This window comes from Diabrotica virgifera, chromosome 2 (assembly GCF_917563875.1).
Source record: "Diabrotica virgifera virgifera chromosome 2, PGI_DIABVI_V3a".
Lineage (NCBI taxonomy): Eukaryota > Metazoa > Arthropoda > Insecta > Coleoptera > Chrysomelidae > Diabrotica > Diabrotica virgifera.
The window spans coordinates 273971868-273991279 of NC_065444.1; the positions used below are offsets into that span (position 1 = coordinate 273971868).

Consider the following 19412-nt stretch of genomic DNA (forward strand, 5'->3'; position numbering starts at 1 on the left):
AGTATACAGGAAAGTTAAATCTGAGGCTAATGCCAGAAATGATAGATTAAGGGATGATCTTACCGACATAATTCAAATGCAAAAAGAAAATAAAAATTATATTCCTTATACATTTAGGGTGTGCACATTAAGTAGGGAACAGTTATATTTTGTTAAAAATAATAATAGGTTTAATGTATCTTCAATACATATAGACGCAACTGGTTCAGTCGTTAGAAAACCTTTTGCAGATTCAAAGAGAATACTATATTATGCCGGTGTTGCTCAGTTAAATACAAAAAAAATTGTACCTCTTTTGGAAATGGTAACTAATAGCCATGATATTGGAAACATTTCATCATGGTTAAATGAATATAGACATTATTGTTTAAGAAATAATGTACACTGGCCTGCATTTAAAGTAGCAACCAGTGATTTTAGTGTGGCAATTTTAAATTCAATTTGCGAAGCTTGGAATTTATTAACGTTACAAGACTACTGTAAACTATTGTATAGGTCAGTTACAGATAAAACAGTCGATTTAAGTAAAATAATAATTATTAAACTCTGCTGTGCACACATGATAAAACTAGTCTCTCGTGACATCAACACATACTTTTTAAAATCTGCTTCCGATACAAAATCTTTAATAAAAGAAATTATTGCTACTTTATTTAATATAATTTCCTTTAATGACATTGAAACAGTGCTAAACTGTTTTTTCTATCTTTTGGCAAGTCCTCAAATTACCCAAGAAACTAAGATGATAACAAATAAATTACTATCAGTACTAACATCGTACAAAATTACTAACTCAGAAATTATTGCTGAGAGTAAAATCAGTGATGACAATTTATCATATTTTTACAACAATAATACGCTGCCTTCAAGTTCTGCCTTTTATTCAAACAACTTATTTTATATATACTTTAAAAATATGTTTGACGCGGTTCTAGAAGGACATGAGAACTTAAATAAGACTGAAACAGAAAATCCGTTTTATAACCCAGAATTTGGGTCTTACTTTATCCAGCACTATATTCCATTCTTACCATTGTGGAGTGGAATTTTTCATGGCAGAACAAGCAACGCTCCCGTAGAAAACTACTTTGGGTTATTAAAAAATAATATATTAAATAATAATTTACATTTAAAATGTTCACGTTTTGTACGGAAGGTACGTCACTACGTTTTAAGCCAATATAGCGAACATAAATATAAAATAAAAAGAATTAGATGCGCTTCCAAGTTACGTACTAAAATTTAAAAAAAAGGAAATGAGAAGCAAAATAAAATAGAAGAAACGTGGTGTAAAAGAAAGAAAAGCATGCACACTTATTTTAAACAACAATTAAGAAATATTTTGAGAACACCAAGGCAATAATAGAAAATGTAAACAGTCAAAAAACTCCAAATATCAAAGAAACAGACCACGAATACTATATAAAAACACATGATTTTATTTACCCCTGTTATGCAAATGGCGATTACGCAATAACAAAGTTTAACGACGAGTTATTGTTCTATACCAGTTTTTCTTACCTAGCGGCAAGTAAACAAAACTGTACAGACATGTGGTTGGACAATTTTCTCGTGGATTATGTTTTAAACATTTTTCGAAATAGCAAAAATCACATAAAAATTTTCTTCAGTTACACGGTTGAGAAAATACTAAGAGGACTGGAAAAATGGTCAATAAATAGTCAGATTTTGTTCTTTCCAATACTTGTACTAAACCATTGGATGGTGATGAAAATCGATACTTGCAACAAATCTGCAGAGTTTTATGATCCACGTGGTAATAACAGTAAAAAAGGAAAATATTACTTTTATAGAATAATGTCAATGTGTACAAATACGGGCGATAATGTTGCTGCAGATTTCACTTTTAGTTTTAATAACATGCATCCAGTTCAAACAGATTCTTGGAATTGTGGTGTGTTCACACTGTATTATTGCGAAACTAATATAAAAAAAATTTTAGTTGATAAAAATTTTAATCCGAAACTATACAGAAAATATTTAGAGTACCTTATTATTACAACAACCGAAAATATAACTACAAAATGTGTGCATTGTGGAAAAAGTAATTGCGAAAAAGAGTGCAAAAAATGTAAGCGATTTTCTCACCGTCAGTGTATACAACAAAATAAAATAACATCGTCATGCTCCTATGTATAAAATTACAAATAAAACAGGTCTGGGTTTTTGCTTTGAAATTTCGTTTTTCCTAAAAAATCGAATGGGGTGCGACTAAGGGTTCAGTTCACGTCTGGCAGCCCCGTTTAAACAGGAAACCCTTAACACTAATTAAAACAATAATTTTTGGATATGTTGTTTATTAATAAGCATACTTTCTTAAAAAAAATTAAAATCCAAAATAAAAAGTGTATTTCTCCGTTTTTGAGGTGATTAACTACGACATGTGTCTCGTCTATAAGAATCACACACGTACAAACTTTAAAAATTATTTTTTTTCTTAAGTGAAAACACTCCTTCTCAATTTTTGGATATATTGTTTACTAATAAGCATACTTTCTTAAAAAATAATTAAAATCCAAAATAAAAAGTGTATTCTCCGTTTTTGCGGTGTTTAACAAAGACATGTTTCCTCCATAAGAATCGCACACATACAATCTTTAAAATTTATTTTTTCTGTTAAGTGAAAACACTCCTCCTCAATTTTTGGATATGTTATTTATTAATAAGCATACTTTCTTAAAAAAAATTAAAATCCAAAATAAAAAGTGTATTCTCCGTTTTTGAGGTGATTAACTACGACATGTCTCGTCCATAAGAATCACAAACGTACAATCTTTAAAAATTATTTTTTTTCTTAAGTGAAAACACTCCTCCTCAATTTTTGGATATGTTGTTTATTAATAAGCATACTTTCTTAAAAAAAATTAAAATCCAAAATAAAAAGTGTATTTCTCCGTTTTTGAGATTATTAACTAGGACATGTGTCTCGTCTATAAGAATCACACACGTACAAACTTTAAAAATTATTTTTTTTCTTAAGTGAAAACACTCCTCAATTTTTTGGATATGTTGTTTATTAATAAGCATACTTTCTTAAAAAAAATTAAAATCCAAAATAAAAAGTGTATTCTCCGTTTTTGCGGTGATTAACTAAGACATGTTTCCTCCATAAGAATCGCACACATACAATCTTTAAAATTTATTTTTTCTGTTAAGTGAAAACACTCCTCCTCAATTTTTGGATATGTTGTTTATTAATAAGCATACTTTCTTAAAAAAAATTAAAATCCAAAATAAAAAGTGTATTCTCCGTTTTTGAGGTGATTAACTACGACATGTCTCGTCCATAAGAATCACAAACGTACAATCTTTAAAAATTATTTTTTTTCTTAAGTGAAAACACTCCTCCTCAATTTTTGGATATGTTGTTTATTAATAAGCATAATTTCTTAAAAAAAATTAAAATCCAAAATAAAAAGTGTATTTCTCCGTTTTTGAGGTGATTAACTACGACATGTGTCTCGTCTATAAGAATAACAAACGTACAATCTTTAAAAATTATTTTTTTTCTTAAATGAAAACACTCCTCCTCAATTTTTGGATATGTTGTTTATTAATAAGCATACTTTCTTAAAAAAAATTAAAATCCAAAATAAAAAGTGTATTTCTCCGTTTTTGAGGTGATTAACTACGACATGTGTCTCGTCTATAAGAATCACACACGTACAATCTTTAAAATTTATTTATTCTGTTAAGTGAAAACACTCCTCCTCAATTTTTGGATATGTTGTTTATTAATAAGCATTATTTCATAAAGATAATTAAAATCCAAAATAAAAAGTGTATTTCTTCGCTTTTTGAGAATATGAACTGCAAAGTGTGGAAAATTGGTTTTAATATAAAATTTTATATTAAGTATAAGTTTTACTATTGGTTTCCTTTAATTTAATAATATACTTGCTTGGTAGTACTATTGTCCCAGTATTTTTGCGATATTTTGAAAAAAAAAATCTATGGATGGAATCTATGGATAACTTCACATCGGTAGTAAACTTTGATTAGGAGTTTTGTCTAGAGTCTTGTTTTTGCAGCAGAACCAGTGAAGGAGTTTGTTTGATAGGGAACTAATTAAAGCACACTCGTTTCAAAAGGTACAGAAGAAATTGTGGAAAATAGACATTGATGAACTAATTTTATTAAAAATATTTTTTTTTAATTGTCTATGCAACAGGTTGTTTTAGGGAAACAAAAAGACTTTTTTTCTAATTTCTCTGGTATAAAATAATCTTAAATCGATCCTTGTATTTTTTTACGATAAAAATCCGATGATACATCCCTGACCGAAACAACCCTTGGCGCAATCATCCTCTACCGTTTAAACGCCTCTCATTTCAACCCTGACTATACCCTTACGATCCGACACCACTGCGGCCCACCCCAGAAAACGCAGCCGACTAACAACCCGAACTCACTGTGACTGTTGTCGGCTCATCGCAGATCGGCGATCGGCCAGCGCTTTTCAGTTCCACTCTGGCCTCCGTGTTTGTAGCCTGTACAGTTACGAGGTCGGATCAAGCCACGCGTTTCAATACACACGCCAGTAGTGTTTATAGACGCCGCGTCTCTCTATCGCATCTTGTGGGATTTGGTGTTGATTTTCTGTGTTTCCAGGAGATTTTTTTGTGTTTTTGGAATGTGGTTAGTGAAGTGCGGGGTGAAATGAAGATGGGATAGTTACAAATTTGGTCTTTTCAAGAGGATTTTGGACTTTTATGGGAATTGAAGATGTTCAAAACGGTAAGCGACGGATACTGATGTCCGGAAACACATGTTTTAGGTTTATATTGTCTAAATACTGCATTTTTATTCAAAAACCAAGTGGATATTTTAAGAAATGTTGTATTGTTCTTTGAAATGATTACAGGAAATATTTTTTTTTATTCTATAAACTTAGTTTTTCATCGCGGTGTGAATTATTGGGACTTTCATTTATCTTTTCAAATAATACATACAATTTGTGGAAAACTAACAGTAGATTATTATTTAGTAGGTATACCTTGTCTCAAAATATATCGTCTTGGCTTTCCCATCGTTTTACACACGTTTTTAAATTTCTACCTGCCCGCTCAGGGTTGAAACAGAAACAGGTACCGCTAATGTTGAGTAAATTAAAATTAATAAGCAGTACCAGTCATTAAGAATCTGTACTTGCGACTGTGTATAGTATTTTTCCCCTTGGAGTTCTATGACTCCTTCTTAAAGTGCCCTCTCCTCAATGGAGGTTAGCTACTACAAATTGAGAGGATTAGAAGTAAAAGGGTTTAAGTACACTTTTCTAAGAATATGCACGAAGTACAGATTCGCATATTTAAATGGTATTATAAATTGGTGGTAAAAAGATTCAAGCATATTAAATATGCTCTCCCTGCCTGCAGTCGCCAGCTATATCGCCATTACATTTATTTTAATGAAAAGAATTGCAGTAAACGGGTTTAAATGCGCTTGAACCGTTGTACCACAAAACTATTTTTATACTATTCTGTAAAAAAAGTAGTAGTAAACGGGTTTAAGTGCGCTTGTATCATTTTACCACAAAACTATTTTTAGTTTTCTGTAAAAACCTCATGTTAATACATGATTAATTTCAAGTAAATAAATATTAGATTTGTACCGAATTTTGAAGACCAATTTATGCAAAAATATTATGCAACGTGCCAGTTCCAGTTACACTGTGGATAACAGCTGGAATAAAAATGATTACTAATAGTTAAAATGTACACTTGAACCGTTTTACCAGTAACATTTATCAACACCATGTACCGATTCGAGTACATTTTTTTAATAATTGAAAAAAAGGAAGGATATAGTAAGAGTGATTATTTCATTCATAGGAGATTCTGACCACAGAAATAAAAATTAAAGTGATTATTTTTTGCTGATTTTTATAGTGATAAGTTATACAATTACGTGGCTAAAGGTTCTAGTTCCAAACCAAGGCCAAAATCAGAGAGAGAAAATTCCAATCCTATAGTAAGATATTTGATCACGTGTTTAATTCTGTCCAATCAGATTAAAATTATACTGAGAATTATCTACTGTAGAAAATTACCGATAGAATTTTTTTAAGTGGATTGTTTCTGTTTAATGGCAACCAGTTTCCTAGTTTTGACAACTGTCACATTTAAGAAAATATCCATAATATACGTATTAAAAAATAATCTTACGAATATCACACGACAGTAAGAATAAATAAGAAAATAATGCTTCATTTTTACTCAAATTTGTTGTCATTGGGCAATAGCCACTCGAGCCCTGCGGGGTCTCGTGTCTATTGCCAGACAACAAATTTTCGAAAAACTGTTGCATTATTTTCAATTTATTCTCACTCTCTTGTGATATTATACCCGATAATTTTTGATAATATCCCGTCGTCAAGTATATTACGTCAGATGCCCTTCCGTTGCTACGAAAAAATACATTCAGCGACATTAATGACAATTACTGTTTTAAAAGTTATAAAAGTGATGACTTTCAACCGTCAAATATTTATAACAACTGTGTGTTTAACTGTAGTAATTTGTACTTACATAAATAAATTACAAATTACAATAAAATTTTGGTTTTGAACAGTTTATTCATGAAATAATCGCAGCAAATTGCACTCGATCTCTAAAATTATTATCGAATTGTTTCCCTCGTGCCACTTTGACATAATTTAAATTAAAACTGTCAAAGTGTCACTCGGGAAAAATTCGAAAATTTTAGAGCTCTTGTTTGTGCAATTGCTACTGATAATATACCTACCATTATATTTTTATGATTTTATAGAACATTTTATACTAAATATATTATTTTCGTTTAATGACTCCTAGAATTTATAAAACTCAAACAACTTTGAAGCTGATTAGGGACCGTTCAAGTATTACGTAACGCGGTTGGGAGGGGGGGGGGGGGTAAAAAAATCTTCAAAAATTGCGTTACGCCATAGTTAAACTCCCATAAGACTGCGTTACGCAGGGAAGGAGGGGGGTCAAAAATCGCATTACGTAATACTTGAACGCTCCCTTATCTCAGAACTATCAAAACTGCAGTTAAACCCTTTTACGTCTGGACCTCTCAATTATTACACACATTTTTCTCTGTCTTCAGCTGTTCAATATTTATCAGTGTCCTTTGTCGGATGTTTCTTAGCCACGATAGTCTTGTCCTTCCTTTTCCTCGATATCTCCTTTCACTATTATTGAGCATATTTTTATAGTACTTATTATTTCTCAGTATGTGGCCTAAATATGTTTTTCTAAATTTCACTGTGTTAAAAAGTTCTCTTTCCTATTCCTTGCCTATTCTATGTACCTTTAACTTATGTACACCTTTAATTTATTCCTAAGTACCAAATTTGAATTTGTTACAAAGAATACATTACATTGCCAAGAATACCATACCCCTTATTATCACCATCAAGGTTTGAACCGATTTCTCAGAACAAAGTTGAAATTTCTTTTATTTGAGTTCATGGGAGTACTCTCGCGTCACAGCACCCCCTCCCCCCCATTAAATTAAAAAAAATAAAAAAAATGTTTTTAAATTTAAAATAGAATTATTAATTTATAAAATATAATTACATATTATATTTTATAAATAAAATCCTTTTAATTTAGGTAACTCCTTATTTGTGATAATATGCGTAAAAACAATTTCATTTGCCATTCTGACAAAGTCGCCTACCCCTTCACATTTTGTGCACTGAATGAAAGGAAGTAGTGCCTGACTTACAAAATATAGAAATAACTTTGTCTACCCTTTTTTTAAACCTATCTATCTGCAAAACAAATAAAATTGCATAAAAATATTGCAGAGCGACAATGTGAGTAACAAAATGCATCACAAGTCACCTAGGACCTAAAATAAAATGTTACATTGTCAAGAAGAGGGATAAAGCAGTGTAGTGGAAAAACAACAATAGAACTCTATAGAACTGCTGCAAACAGTAAAATAGACTGGATTAATTTTGCATAATGTGTCCGAAGTATTAGACCGGCCAGTATCGTCGCCCCCGCTAGTGCAATTATTCCGATTCGATTTTTTTGCACAAACTTACTCAAAAAGAGGTCCTTATAACATATCCACAGGGTGCCGGGCGGTGCCGTGGTCGAAAAATTTTTTAAACAATTTTTTTTAAACAAATTCACAAAAATAATTTTTTTATTTCCAAAATTTTTTTTTAGATAATTTGGATCATTCTGAGCAAAAAAGTTCTCTTATCATTTTTCTCTAAAATTGACTGTTGTCGAGTTATACGCGATTAAAAATTTGAAAAATGCGAAAATGGCCATTTTCAAGTCTTCATAACTCGATCAAAAATGATTATTATGAAATTCAAAAAGTGACAAAATCAAGATTCAAATACCTTCTTCAGCGTTCTGAAGAGATTTTTGTCATTAATTTATTACAAAGCTGTTATTTTTAGTTATTAACAATTAGCGGTATAGTCCAACTGTATCGTCGCCCCCGTTAGCGGAACAATTTCGATCAGATTTTTTTTGCACAAACTTACTCAAAAAGGGGTCCTCATAACATATCCACAGGGTGCCGTGGTCGAAAAATTTTTTAAACAATTTTTTTAAACAAATTCACAAAAATAATTTTTTCATTTCCAACAATTTTTTTTAGATAACTTGGGTCATTCTGAGCAAAAAAGGTCTCTTGTAATTTTTCTCTAAAGTTGATTGTTGTCGAGTTATATGCGATTAAAAATTTGAAAAATGCGAAAATGGCCATTTCAAGGCTTCATAACTCGATTAAAAATGATTATTATGAAATTCAAAAAGTGACAAAATCAAGATTGAAATACCTTCTTTAGCGTCGTGAAGAGATTTTTGTCATTATTTTATTACAAAGCTGTTATTTTTAGTTATTAACAATTAGCGGTATAGTCCAACTGTATCGTCGCCCCCGTTAGCGGAACTATTTCGATTAGATTTTTTTGCACAAACTTACTCAAAAATAGGTCCTTATTACATATCCACAGAGTGCCGGCCGGTGGTCGAAAAATTGTTTAAACAATTTTTTTAAACAAATTCACAAAAATAATTTTTTCATTTCCAACAATTTTTTTTAGATAACTTGGGTCATTCTGAGCAAAAAAGGTCTCTTGTAATTTTTCTCTAAAGTTGATTGTTGTCGAGTTATATGCGATTAAAAATTTGAAAAATGCGAAAATGGCCATTTCAAGGCTTCATAACTCGATTAAAAATGATTATTATGAAATTCAAAAAGTGACAAAATCAAGATTGAAATACCTTCTTTAGCGTCGTGAAGAGATTTTTGTCATTATTTTATTACAAAGCTGTTATTTTTAGTTATTAACAATTAGCGGTATAGTCCAACTGTATCGTCGCCCCCGTTAGCGGAACTATTTCGATTAGATTTTTTTGCACAAACTTACTCAAAAATAGGTCCTTATTACATATCCACAGAGTGCCGGCCGGTGGTCGAAAAATTGTTTAAACAATTTTTTTAAACAAATTCACAAAAATAATTTTTTCATTTCCAACAATTTTTTTTAGATAATTTGGGTCATTCTGAGCAAAAAAGGTCTCTTGTAGTTTTCGTCTCAAATTGATTGTTGTCGAAATAACAACTAAAAATAACAGCTTTGTAATAAAATAATGACAAAAATCTCTTCAGGACGCTGAAGAAGGTATTTGAATCTTGATGTTGTCACTTTTTTAATTTCATAATAATAATTTTTAATCGAGTTATGAAGCCTTGAAAATGGCCTTTTTTTGCATTTTTCAAATTTTTAATCGCGTATAACTCGACAACAGTCAAGTTTAGAGAAAAATGACCAAAGACCTTTTTTACTCACAATGATCCAAATTATCTAAAAAAAAATGTAGGAAATGAAAAAATTATTTTTGTGAATTTGTTTAAAAAAAATTGTTTAAAACATTTTTAGACCACGGCACCGCCCGGCACCCTGTGGATATGTTATAAAGACCTCTTTTTGAGTAAGTTTGTGCAAAAAAATCGAATCGAAATAGTTCCGCTAACGGGGGCGACGATACAGTTTGACTATACCGCTAATTATTAATAACTAAAAATAACAGCTTTGTAATAAAATAGTGACAAAAATCTCTTCAGAACGTTGAAGAAGGTATTTGAATCTTGATTTTGTCACTTTTTGAATTTCATAATAATCACTTTTAATCGAGTTATGAAGCCTTGAGAAAATGGCAATTTTCGCATTTTTCAAATTTTTAATCGCGTATAACTCGACAACAGTTAATTTTAGAGAAAAATGACAGACCTTTTTTGCTCAAAATGACCGAAATTATCTAAAAAAAAATTGTTGGAAATAAAAAAATTATTTTTGTGAATTTGTTTAAAAAAAATTGTTTAAAAAATTTTTAGACCACGGCACCGCCCAGCACCCTGTGGATATGTTATAAGGACCTCTTTTTGAGTAAGTTTGTGCAAAAAAATCGAATCGGAATAATTGCGCTAGCGGGGGCGACGATACTGCCCGGTCTATATTGTAATTTTCGAGATTTGACGGTGGTCAGTACCTCTCGGTTTTTCTTCCTTCTGAGGACCCCCTTTCTCATTGATTTGTCAATCCACGGATTTCAAGTTAGTATTCTTCGATATAACCACATGTCAAGTCCTTCCAATAAAAAGTATGGAAAAAAAAAATAAAAGTTTGGAAGAGAGTAATTGATATGCGGATACAAAATATCCAAAAAGTTTATATTTTTGCGAGACATTAATGTTTAATTGCCTTTAACTTTTTATAAGCTATATAAAATGTAACGAAACAACTTTACAACAAATCCACTTTAATAGAGATACCATAAAACTATTAAAATCACATAGTAGACCTCTGCCAACAAAGAAGTTTATACCAGAAGACTGTTCAAGCTTCAAATGAGGATTTCGTTATGGCTCACAAATTTTATTTCATTTCCGACGAATGCTATTATCTTTACAAAAAGTTTTAGTCGAAACGGCTATGATGTTTGCAGGCAGGTAGAAAACGTTTCGAAAATAAATGGTGGTTGTGATTTAAAAACGGTTTTATACAAGTTATATTGTATAGCTTGTCTTAAAAAATATATCGTCTTGGTTTTCCCCTCGTTATTTGATTAGTGTTATTATTGCCATTGTCATCAATAGAATAACCAAAGTTATTGGGATTAAGTTTGAATTTTTGATATTCTTCATAAATAAGAACAAACAGTTTGGAACCCACCCTCCTTCCGAACCGGCGCGGCGTGCAATACTGTTATGCGTTTTCCTTTTTGAAGGTGCTTTTGTCTGGTAGTTTTTACTAATAGAATCGACCCATTTTTTGCATACTGTATCATGAGTATTAAACCATGTTTCATCCAGATCCTCTTCTTCGTGTACCTGATCGTTTAAGAGCATTGCCCTCCTACAAGCCATCCTGCAAGGAAAAATATTTGGCAAGTGAGGTGTAGGAAGAAAAAGAACATCCTAGTTAAAGAACCTTAGAGCCTGGTTTAACACAACATCTGTGCAGATAAGATAAAAATTACCATGATGATCGCCAACATTAGTCACGGATAGGCACATCAAGAAGAAGAATGCTTTTATTGTAACCGACCAGATTATGTAGTAGTATCATCTAGTCCATTCTTTCACGGTTTTTGCTCTAAATTTTAAAGAACCGCTTGGATTGACATGAAATTTGGCATACGTATAGCTTACATGTCAAAGAAAAAAAGTGATATTGTGCCGATGTGTGCTTTTGCCCTGGGGGTAACTTTCACCCCCTCTTGGGGGTGAAAAAATATATGTCCAAAATAAGTCCGGAAATGGGTAAACTGACTAATTTTAAGTAACTTTTGTTCTATAGAGCTTTTTCGCCAAGTCAACACTTTTCGAGTTATTTGTGAGTGAATATGTTCATTTTTCAACAAAATAACCACATTTTTAGACGCTTTTTCGCAAATAACTCAAAAAGTAAGTATTTTGTCGAAAAAAACGTTCTTAGCAAAAATATAGCTTATAAAAAAGTAAAAAAAATGGTGTACGCGTTAGGTCTCTGGATCTCGTAGAACCGGAGTTATAGCCAATGAAAAATAGATTCATATTCACCAAATTTCAAATAGAATATTTCGACGTGAAATATCCAAAAAATTAAGCACTTTTTGGGGAAAACCCATTATAACTTTTTTATAGTGTTTAAAAAAGCTTTATTTTTGTTTTTACAAAAAGTTTCTAGCATTAAAGTTAAGCAAGTTACGCTCAAAATAATGTTGGTCCCTTTTGTTTTTTCAAAAAAAAATCGGAAAGACCACCCTCTAATTAGCAACTTAAATGAAATTAATCGTTACCGCTCCACAAATTATTTTACTTATGTTGTGTTTATATGATCTGTAAGTTTCATCGATTCAAAGTGCTTATTTTTGAAAAAATTTGGTTTCAAAATAAAATTTTTAAAAATTTAAATTTTCAAAAATTTGCTTTTTTTCAAAATAACTTAAAAATTGTTAGAGATACCAAAAATCTCGAAAAACAAAAAAAAGTCAGATTTGCTTTTCTGAATATCCTGTATTTTTTTGTTTTTCTGTTAGACAAAAATTGATTAAGATTCGGTGTTTCTAAATTTGCATACATTCGTGATCAGTGACTCGTTCAACCCCTTTTAACTACAGCCCTTTCAATAATAAGGACTTTGAACCGATGAAACTTACAGATCATATAAACAATATATACACGAGTCAAGAAACTTGTGAAGTCTTAACGATTAAGTTCATTTAAGATACTAATTAGGGGGTGATTTTCTCGATTTTTTTACCAAAACCAAAAGGGACTAACTTTATTTTGAGCGTAACTTGTTTAATTTTAATGCTAGAATTTTTTTTATAAAACAAAAATAAAGCTTTTTTTAAACACTTTAAATAAGTTGTAATGAGTTTTCCCCGAAATGTGCTTCATTTTTGGTTATTTTCACGTTAAAGTATTCCATTTGAAATTTGACGAATATGAACCTATTTTTATTAGCTATAACTCTGCTTCTACTAGGTGTAGAGACGTGATATATACACTATTTTTTAAAAAAATTTACAGGATATATTTTTGCTAAAAATGTTTTTTCGACAAAATACTTACTATTTGAGTTATTTGCGAAGAACCGTCTAAAAGCGTGGTTATTTTGTTGAAAAAATGAACATATTCACTGCCAAATAACTCGAAAAGTATTGACTTAGTGAAAAAACTCTATAGAACAAAAGTTATTTAAAATTAGCCAGTTTATCAATTTCCTGACTTTCTTTGGACGAATATTTTTTCATCCCCAAGAGGGGGTGAAAACCACCCCCAGGGCAAAAGCACATATCGGCACAATATCACTTTTTTTCTTTGACTTGTTAACTATGTGTATGCCAAATTTCATGTCAATCCAAGCGGTTGTTTAAAATTTAGAGATTTTGCAATATTTTACCGTTAAAGAACGGACTAATCCGAGATATTGTAGTAATAAAGGGTGATTCGTTTAGGGGTACTTTTTTAAAAAAGAAAAAACAATGAAAAAAATGAATTTTATTTGAAAATATTTATTGTCGTAAAAAAGAACCATTCTTTACAATTACTTCTTAAAGATAATTTCTTTCAAATGTTGACCATGACTGCGGTTAAGACGGTCCAATTCTCGATGACGCGTTCGAGCTTTTCGATTGACATTTGACCAGTGACTCGACTAATACTGGCCTCCAATTCCTCAATCGTAGTCAGTTTATTCATGTAGACTTTGGACTTGAGGTAGCCCCAGATGAAAAAGACTAGACGTGTGATGTCACAGGATATAGGCGGCCAAGTCACTGGTTCGAAGCGTGAAATAAATTGCTCACCGAACCGTTTTCTCAGTAAAGTTATGCTTTCACGGGATGTATGGCAGTTGGCGCCATATTTTTGGAACCAAATGTCACTTAAACTACGAACTTTAATTTCTGGTACCAAATAGTCCGATATCATGGCGCGATAATGGTCTTTATTCACAGTAATATTATGGCCGGTCCAAGACATGGACCGACGATGACACCGGCCCGTAAACCACACCAAACACTGGTTTTTTCTGAATGTATTGGCAACTCTTGAACCTCTTTGGGTTGCTCATCAACCCAAATACGGGCATATTGTTTATTCACGTCCTTATTAAGCCAAAAACGGGCCTCATCGGAAAACATTTTTTTGCTCTAAGCGCCCGAAACACATTCCTCATACGCCTATTTTCGTACTACAGCTAAGTAAATAATTTCTAGACGTTGTGCCGAGTTAAGTCTTTCTAGGATGAAATGTCAAACAATACTGAATAAGAAAGCCACTTTAGGTGATATCATTCATGCACGATCTCCCAACAAATCCTCACCAAAAAAAGTATTTACCTCTAAATGAATCACCCTTTGTAAACAGTTCTGTGTTCTTTTCGTTCCCTCTTTATACTGTGCCGAAACTACATTCTTTTGAATTTGCAGATTATTTTACCTTGGAACTTTGGTACTTATTAATACATTATTAGAAATCCTTATTTTTCTTAGAAACAAAAATTAACGTTAAACAGGATTTCAGGAACGCTCACTAAGTATTGTACCGACTACTGTCCGTAACTTTTCCACTAATTTTGACTGATAGCTGTCGTTAACGAAAGCAATGACAGCATTACTTATTATGTAGAAAATTCAATACCTGAGAAAGTAACCTCAAAAACATCTGGAGTTCATTTCTTCATGGTAATCTTTAGCGAATTTTGAAAAGAACTCATATACAGTTGTGTCACTTGCTGTTGCGTTTAGTAAATTTCAATTTCCGACTTATCATCGACTTATTTCGTATGCTTTAAACATGATGACGCACGGGTAAAGATTCGCGGACTCAACTGTAAACCATTCCACACGAAGCCATGTTCGCTACCAATGTGCGTGATTGATTATTAATCTTCGACCCTTTCACGTGGGAGCGTTTTGCCCAAACCAGTAGAATATCCTCATAAGGCCTGTCGAGAACTTTTTTTATCAATATTTTTGCATATGGTATCTATACATACTTTTGAAACGGTATAATTTTCGTTTATCCAGATTTCATCTAAATAGAAAATGCATCTTTCTTCTAGTCTAAGTGCCTCCATACACGGGCAGCATATTGCAGTAGACCCTTATGTAGGTTTTATATAGTTAGGTCTATAGTTAGGAAAATTAAATTTTGAAAATAGTATTAGGTAACCATAAATATTTTGTAAAAGGGAAAGAGGAATATATCGTCAGATATTCTTCTTCTCTTCTTAGGATGTTCTTAAAAAAAACGGCGGGCATGTAATATAAAATAGGACATTCTGTATAAAATATGTTTAAAACTCATTCAAAGTCATTAATCGATGTAGTATCTGTTCTTGGATTCAATAACCGCGAGTAACATTGGATTGTCATGTTTGTTATTATTTAAAGGTGTATATAAACATTAACTCGGGCGAGAAAGATTATTGTTGTAGTTAGCAAGTATTCACGTTTAGAATAGGTCGCGATTATAAACAAGTTATTATGATTTAGTCATCGATATGGTAAACCGAAAATATAATACGTATTTGAATAGAAATAGGAGTTTTAATTAATTGGGACCAGAAGGCATTAACATCACACTTATTTATGACACGGTGTCGACAGTTGCCGGTCGCTGCAAAGTTGCGGTCGCCGCTGGGATACGTGTATGGCGAACATACAAATTTGTTTAGAAACTGCAGTTCGGCCAGCGGCGACCGCAACTTAGATGTCGACACCGACTGCATTATGCTGCCCTTGTATGGAGGTTCTATTTCTTTTGTCCTGCTCAAATATTGCATTCGCCAACAAACAATATCTTCTGTATCGCTCAATATAGGTTATTTCTTTGATTTTCATAGCCGGTTTCAAAAACCGGTTTTTTTAAGTAATTTCCATAACTTCTCTAGGCCAAAAGTGAGGATTATTATCTCTTATTGCGTTTAATTTAGGAATCTCCTTGTTTAAACAGAACGAATCAACTTTCTTCTGAAGGACGTTTCTATTGAAGACATCAACTTTTATTAGTTGTTTTCCTTTATGTCTTTTTGGCTCAGTAATGATTCATTCTGTTCTTTCATTTAAAAATCTGTACTTAAATGGTTGTTTCAGTAACACCTGTCATATCATAACGGATCACATAGTCACTATACTATACGGTCACAATCAAGATGCAGTAGAAATAAACAAACCAAGACACGTTAGATGTTACTAGGAGCACTCATATTTATTTACAATGTATGTACATTGTAAATCCCAAATTATGATTTCCAAAGTTTATACATTGTAAATTATGATCCGGGAGTGCTTCTAGTAACATTTAACGTGTCTTGGTTTGTTTATTTCTACTGCATCTTGATTGTGAATTTAGGGTACATTACTAACCGTTGTTCAAGGTTGTTGATGAACAAGGTAGTCATGAACATTTAACACAATAGTTTTTTCTCTCAGAGAATACGCGTCGATTTTAAGTTTAGCAGCAACAAATTGAAACGATGATGCCATTTTAACACGTGGACTGAACTGCTAATTGATAATACGGACGGTATCAAATTCGTCACAACTTTTCCTTACTTGGTCGGCATGTAGACAGGTACTCCAAAGATGATTTGTCAAAGTCGTTAATAAAGAATTACCCCCTAATGAGACTAAGCAAGTATGTGCCTTATAAATAAAAAATATTACTGCTATTAAAAGAAAGAAAACTTCGAAAAATAGTACTGCTTCGTGAACAAATTTGCAAAACTTTTAACAAAATTCGTGCTTTCTATTTTCTTATTACGTATTAGCGTTTTTAATTTCATGGGGTCTTTCTTGTATATGTAACTAAATAAACAAATTAATGCGTAACTCGTAAAAAAACCTTATTGGTTTCAACTATGTACATCCATACGGCAATGGTTTATGGCCTTGAAGGTGACCCTTAACCTTTAAGTATTTGAAGATTTGTATTTGTAGTGAGCTGGCAGTTGCAAACAAATGGACTTTAAAAAATGTAATCACCCTGTAAGAGTTAATTCTCATTTTCATGTTCAATCTCTTTTGTTCATATTAAGAAACTCACTTAAGTATATAATTATTCCTGTACCAAGTTATAGATATTGCAATTTTTATTTAACGACAATTTGATATCTTTTCATCAAGCTTTGAAGCATTAAAACCAGTTTTTTAATAACTTCATCAAGTTCCTCGGAATAATAAGAATAGGTGAACAGCGAAGCTGTCGATTGAAAACTGTAGCGATAATACGATTAACGAGATAGATAAAGATATCCTCTTCAAAACAAATTACATTGTGTGTACATTGCAGTTAGCTTATCCAATTAATAATCCGTGTAAGATATATTATAACCATCGTGTGTAAATAATTTAGTTTTCACAATAAACAGGATGTCACATAATTAATTAGACGTTTCTGGGTGATAGCTATTCTCCAATTAAGAGATTGAACTCAACGTAGCAAAATCAGCTACTATTTAATATTGTAGAGCAGTTCCAACTATTAACTTGTTACAATGTAATAAAAAGATCTGTCATTTGTCTAATAAACATAAAGTGCAGTCTTAAGACATTCTTATATTGTAGGTATATATAAGGGTGATATTCTAATATTAATAAATTCAGTAATAACAGATATAAAATTTCATTAACCCACATATAGTAATAACGCGCTATAACAAGTATTCACTTCTGTCGCCACTCCCCAACTGCCACGCGCCGTTTTTTATGTAAAATTATTTACTATTTCAATAAAAGTGAGTCAGTTTTATTTAATTGTCAAGTGCTAAGTGTATAATGGTAACAGCGGGCCTGATAAGCTCATATCTAAACAGTAGATTTCGAAAGGTTTTCTCGTAGTGTGTGAAGATTCACAAACGCAAATACCTGACTGGTCCTAGCCATTCCAATTAAAATCAAAAAACAATAATACTGATCCAGCGTACTTGAGACTAATAAAACAAAAAAACAAGGGTCCTTCCACGGCGAACGAAAAAGATTAAAAGAACCGTACAAAACAGTTCCTAAAATGTCACTGCACCATTACAGTCGAACTGAAGACAAAACAAAAAGCCCTAAGGTTATCCAATTACTTCCGTTTAGTCTGCACCTCGATGCTTAATTCATTCTATCGCTTTTGTCCTTTTATTTTGTGCTTTTCTTTTAAAAGTAGTCCGAGAACTATTCCGTTCTTTTTGTTTGGCCAAATAATTTTAAAGTCTCAACGACAACAGAACAAAAAATTAATTAAGATAACTCTGAAGTTTCTTACTGTAAGAAAACGTTAAGAAAGTTCGTGTCGTCTGGCGACGAAGAAATATGATAATTGGCTTTTAACGGAGGTATTTAATAGGTTATCTCGTAAACTATTTTTTATCTAAAGTGATTGCACAGAAAATTTGAAATTGGTTGATTTTCTGATCTTACAAATATTAATAATCCACATTTATCGACTCCCAGCTTTGAAATAAATAATTCAAAAGTGTATGTTACAAAGTTACTTGACAATAATGTTTAGGAGCTTGAATAGTGCTAAAATGAAGCAATACCATTTATACGGTTTTGTCTTTTCTTTTTATCTCAAGCAAAACCTAACAATTCGTGTTATGGGACCTTTGTATCAAAACCCTTTGCTTTCATTAAACTCCACAAAGAAGTCCTGGGTTCTAGATATCAACCTTTTTATGGTGAGATTAGGGGTTTCCTTAGTTACAGAGCTCAGAAGAAATGACTTCTGATATTCTCGAAGATTATTTTTGTCAAATGATACATTTCCTACCGATGAATTCTGTCATAGTAATGGAGCATTGATTGACCTTTGTATCAAAACCCTTTGCTTTCATTAAACTCCACAAAGAAGTCCTGGGTTCTAGATATCAACATTTTTATGGAGAGGTTAGGGGTTTCCTTAGTTACAGAGCTCAGAAGAAATGACTTCTGATATTCTCGAAGATTATTTTTGTCAAATGATACATTTCCTACCGATGAATTCTGTCATAGTAATGGAGCATTGATTATGGACACAGAGAAAAACATTGAAGACCACCAGCAAGGATTTAGGGAAGGCAGATCCACTACAGATGCGATACACATAATTACACAAACAATCGAAAAATGCCACGAACGTAACATAGAACTCCACACCTTCTTCGTAGACTTCAGACAATCCTTTGACTGTATTGTTAGAAATAAATTATTTAATGAAATGAAAAATCAAGATATACCGGCAAAGTTAATCAGATTAACAAAGATGACCGTCAAAAATGAATAACCATTTTCAATTTCGCTGCAACACGAAACTACAGCCGCATCATATTCTAGTTCAATCAGAGAGTGCAGCAAGCACCTCTTACCGGTTTCGAAACTTATTAGTCTCTCATCAGGAGGCCACATAATATG

The 19412-nt window shown here is 32.0% G+C and overlaps 1 protein-coding gene across 5 annotated transcripts in view; it reads left to right on the forward strand.

Moving 5' to 3' along the window:
• LOC114335738 (protein groucho) overlaps positions 1-19412 on the forward strand; it is a 645524-nt gene that overhangs the window by 332159 nt on the left and 293953 nt on the right. For 2 of the 5 annotated variants that reach the window (XM_050644663.1, XM_050644665.1), the window contains exon 1: positions 4474-4758. The exons of the other annotated variants lie outside the window; for them this stretch is intronic. In XM_050644663.1, the coding sequence (XP_050500620.1) occupies positions 4747-4758 (12 nt within the window). In that variant the 5' untranslated portion in view covers positions 4474-4746. Of the gene's footprint in view, positions 1-4473; positions 4759-19412 lie in introns of those variants that run through there. 5 annotated transcript variants of the gene reach the window in all.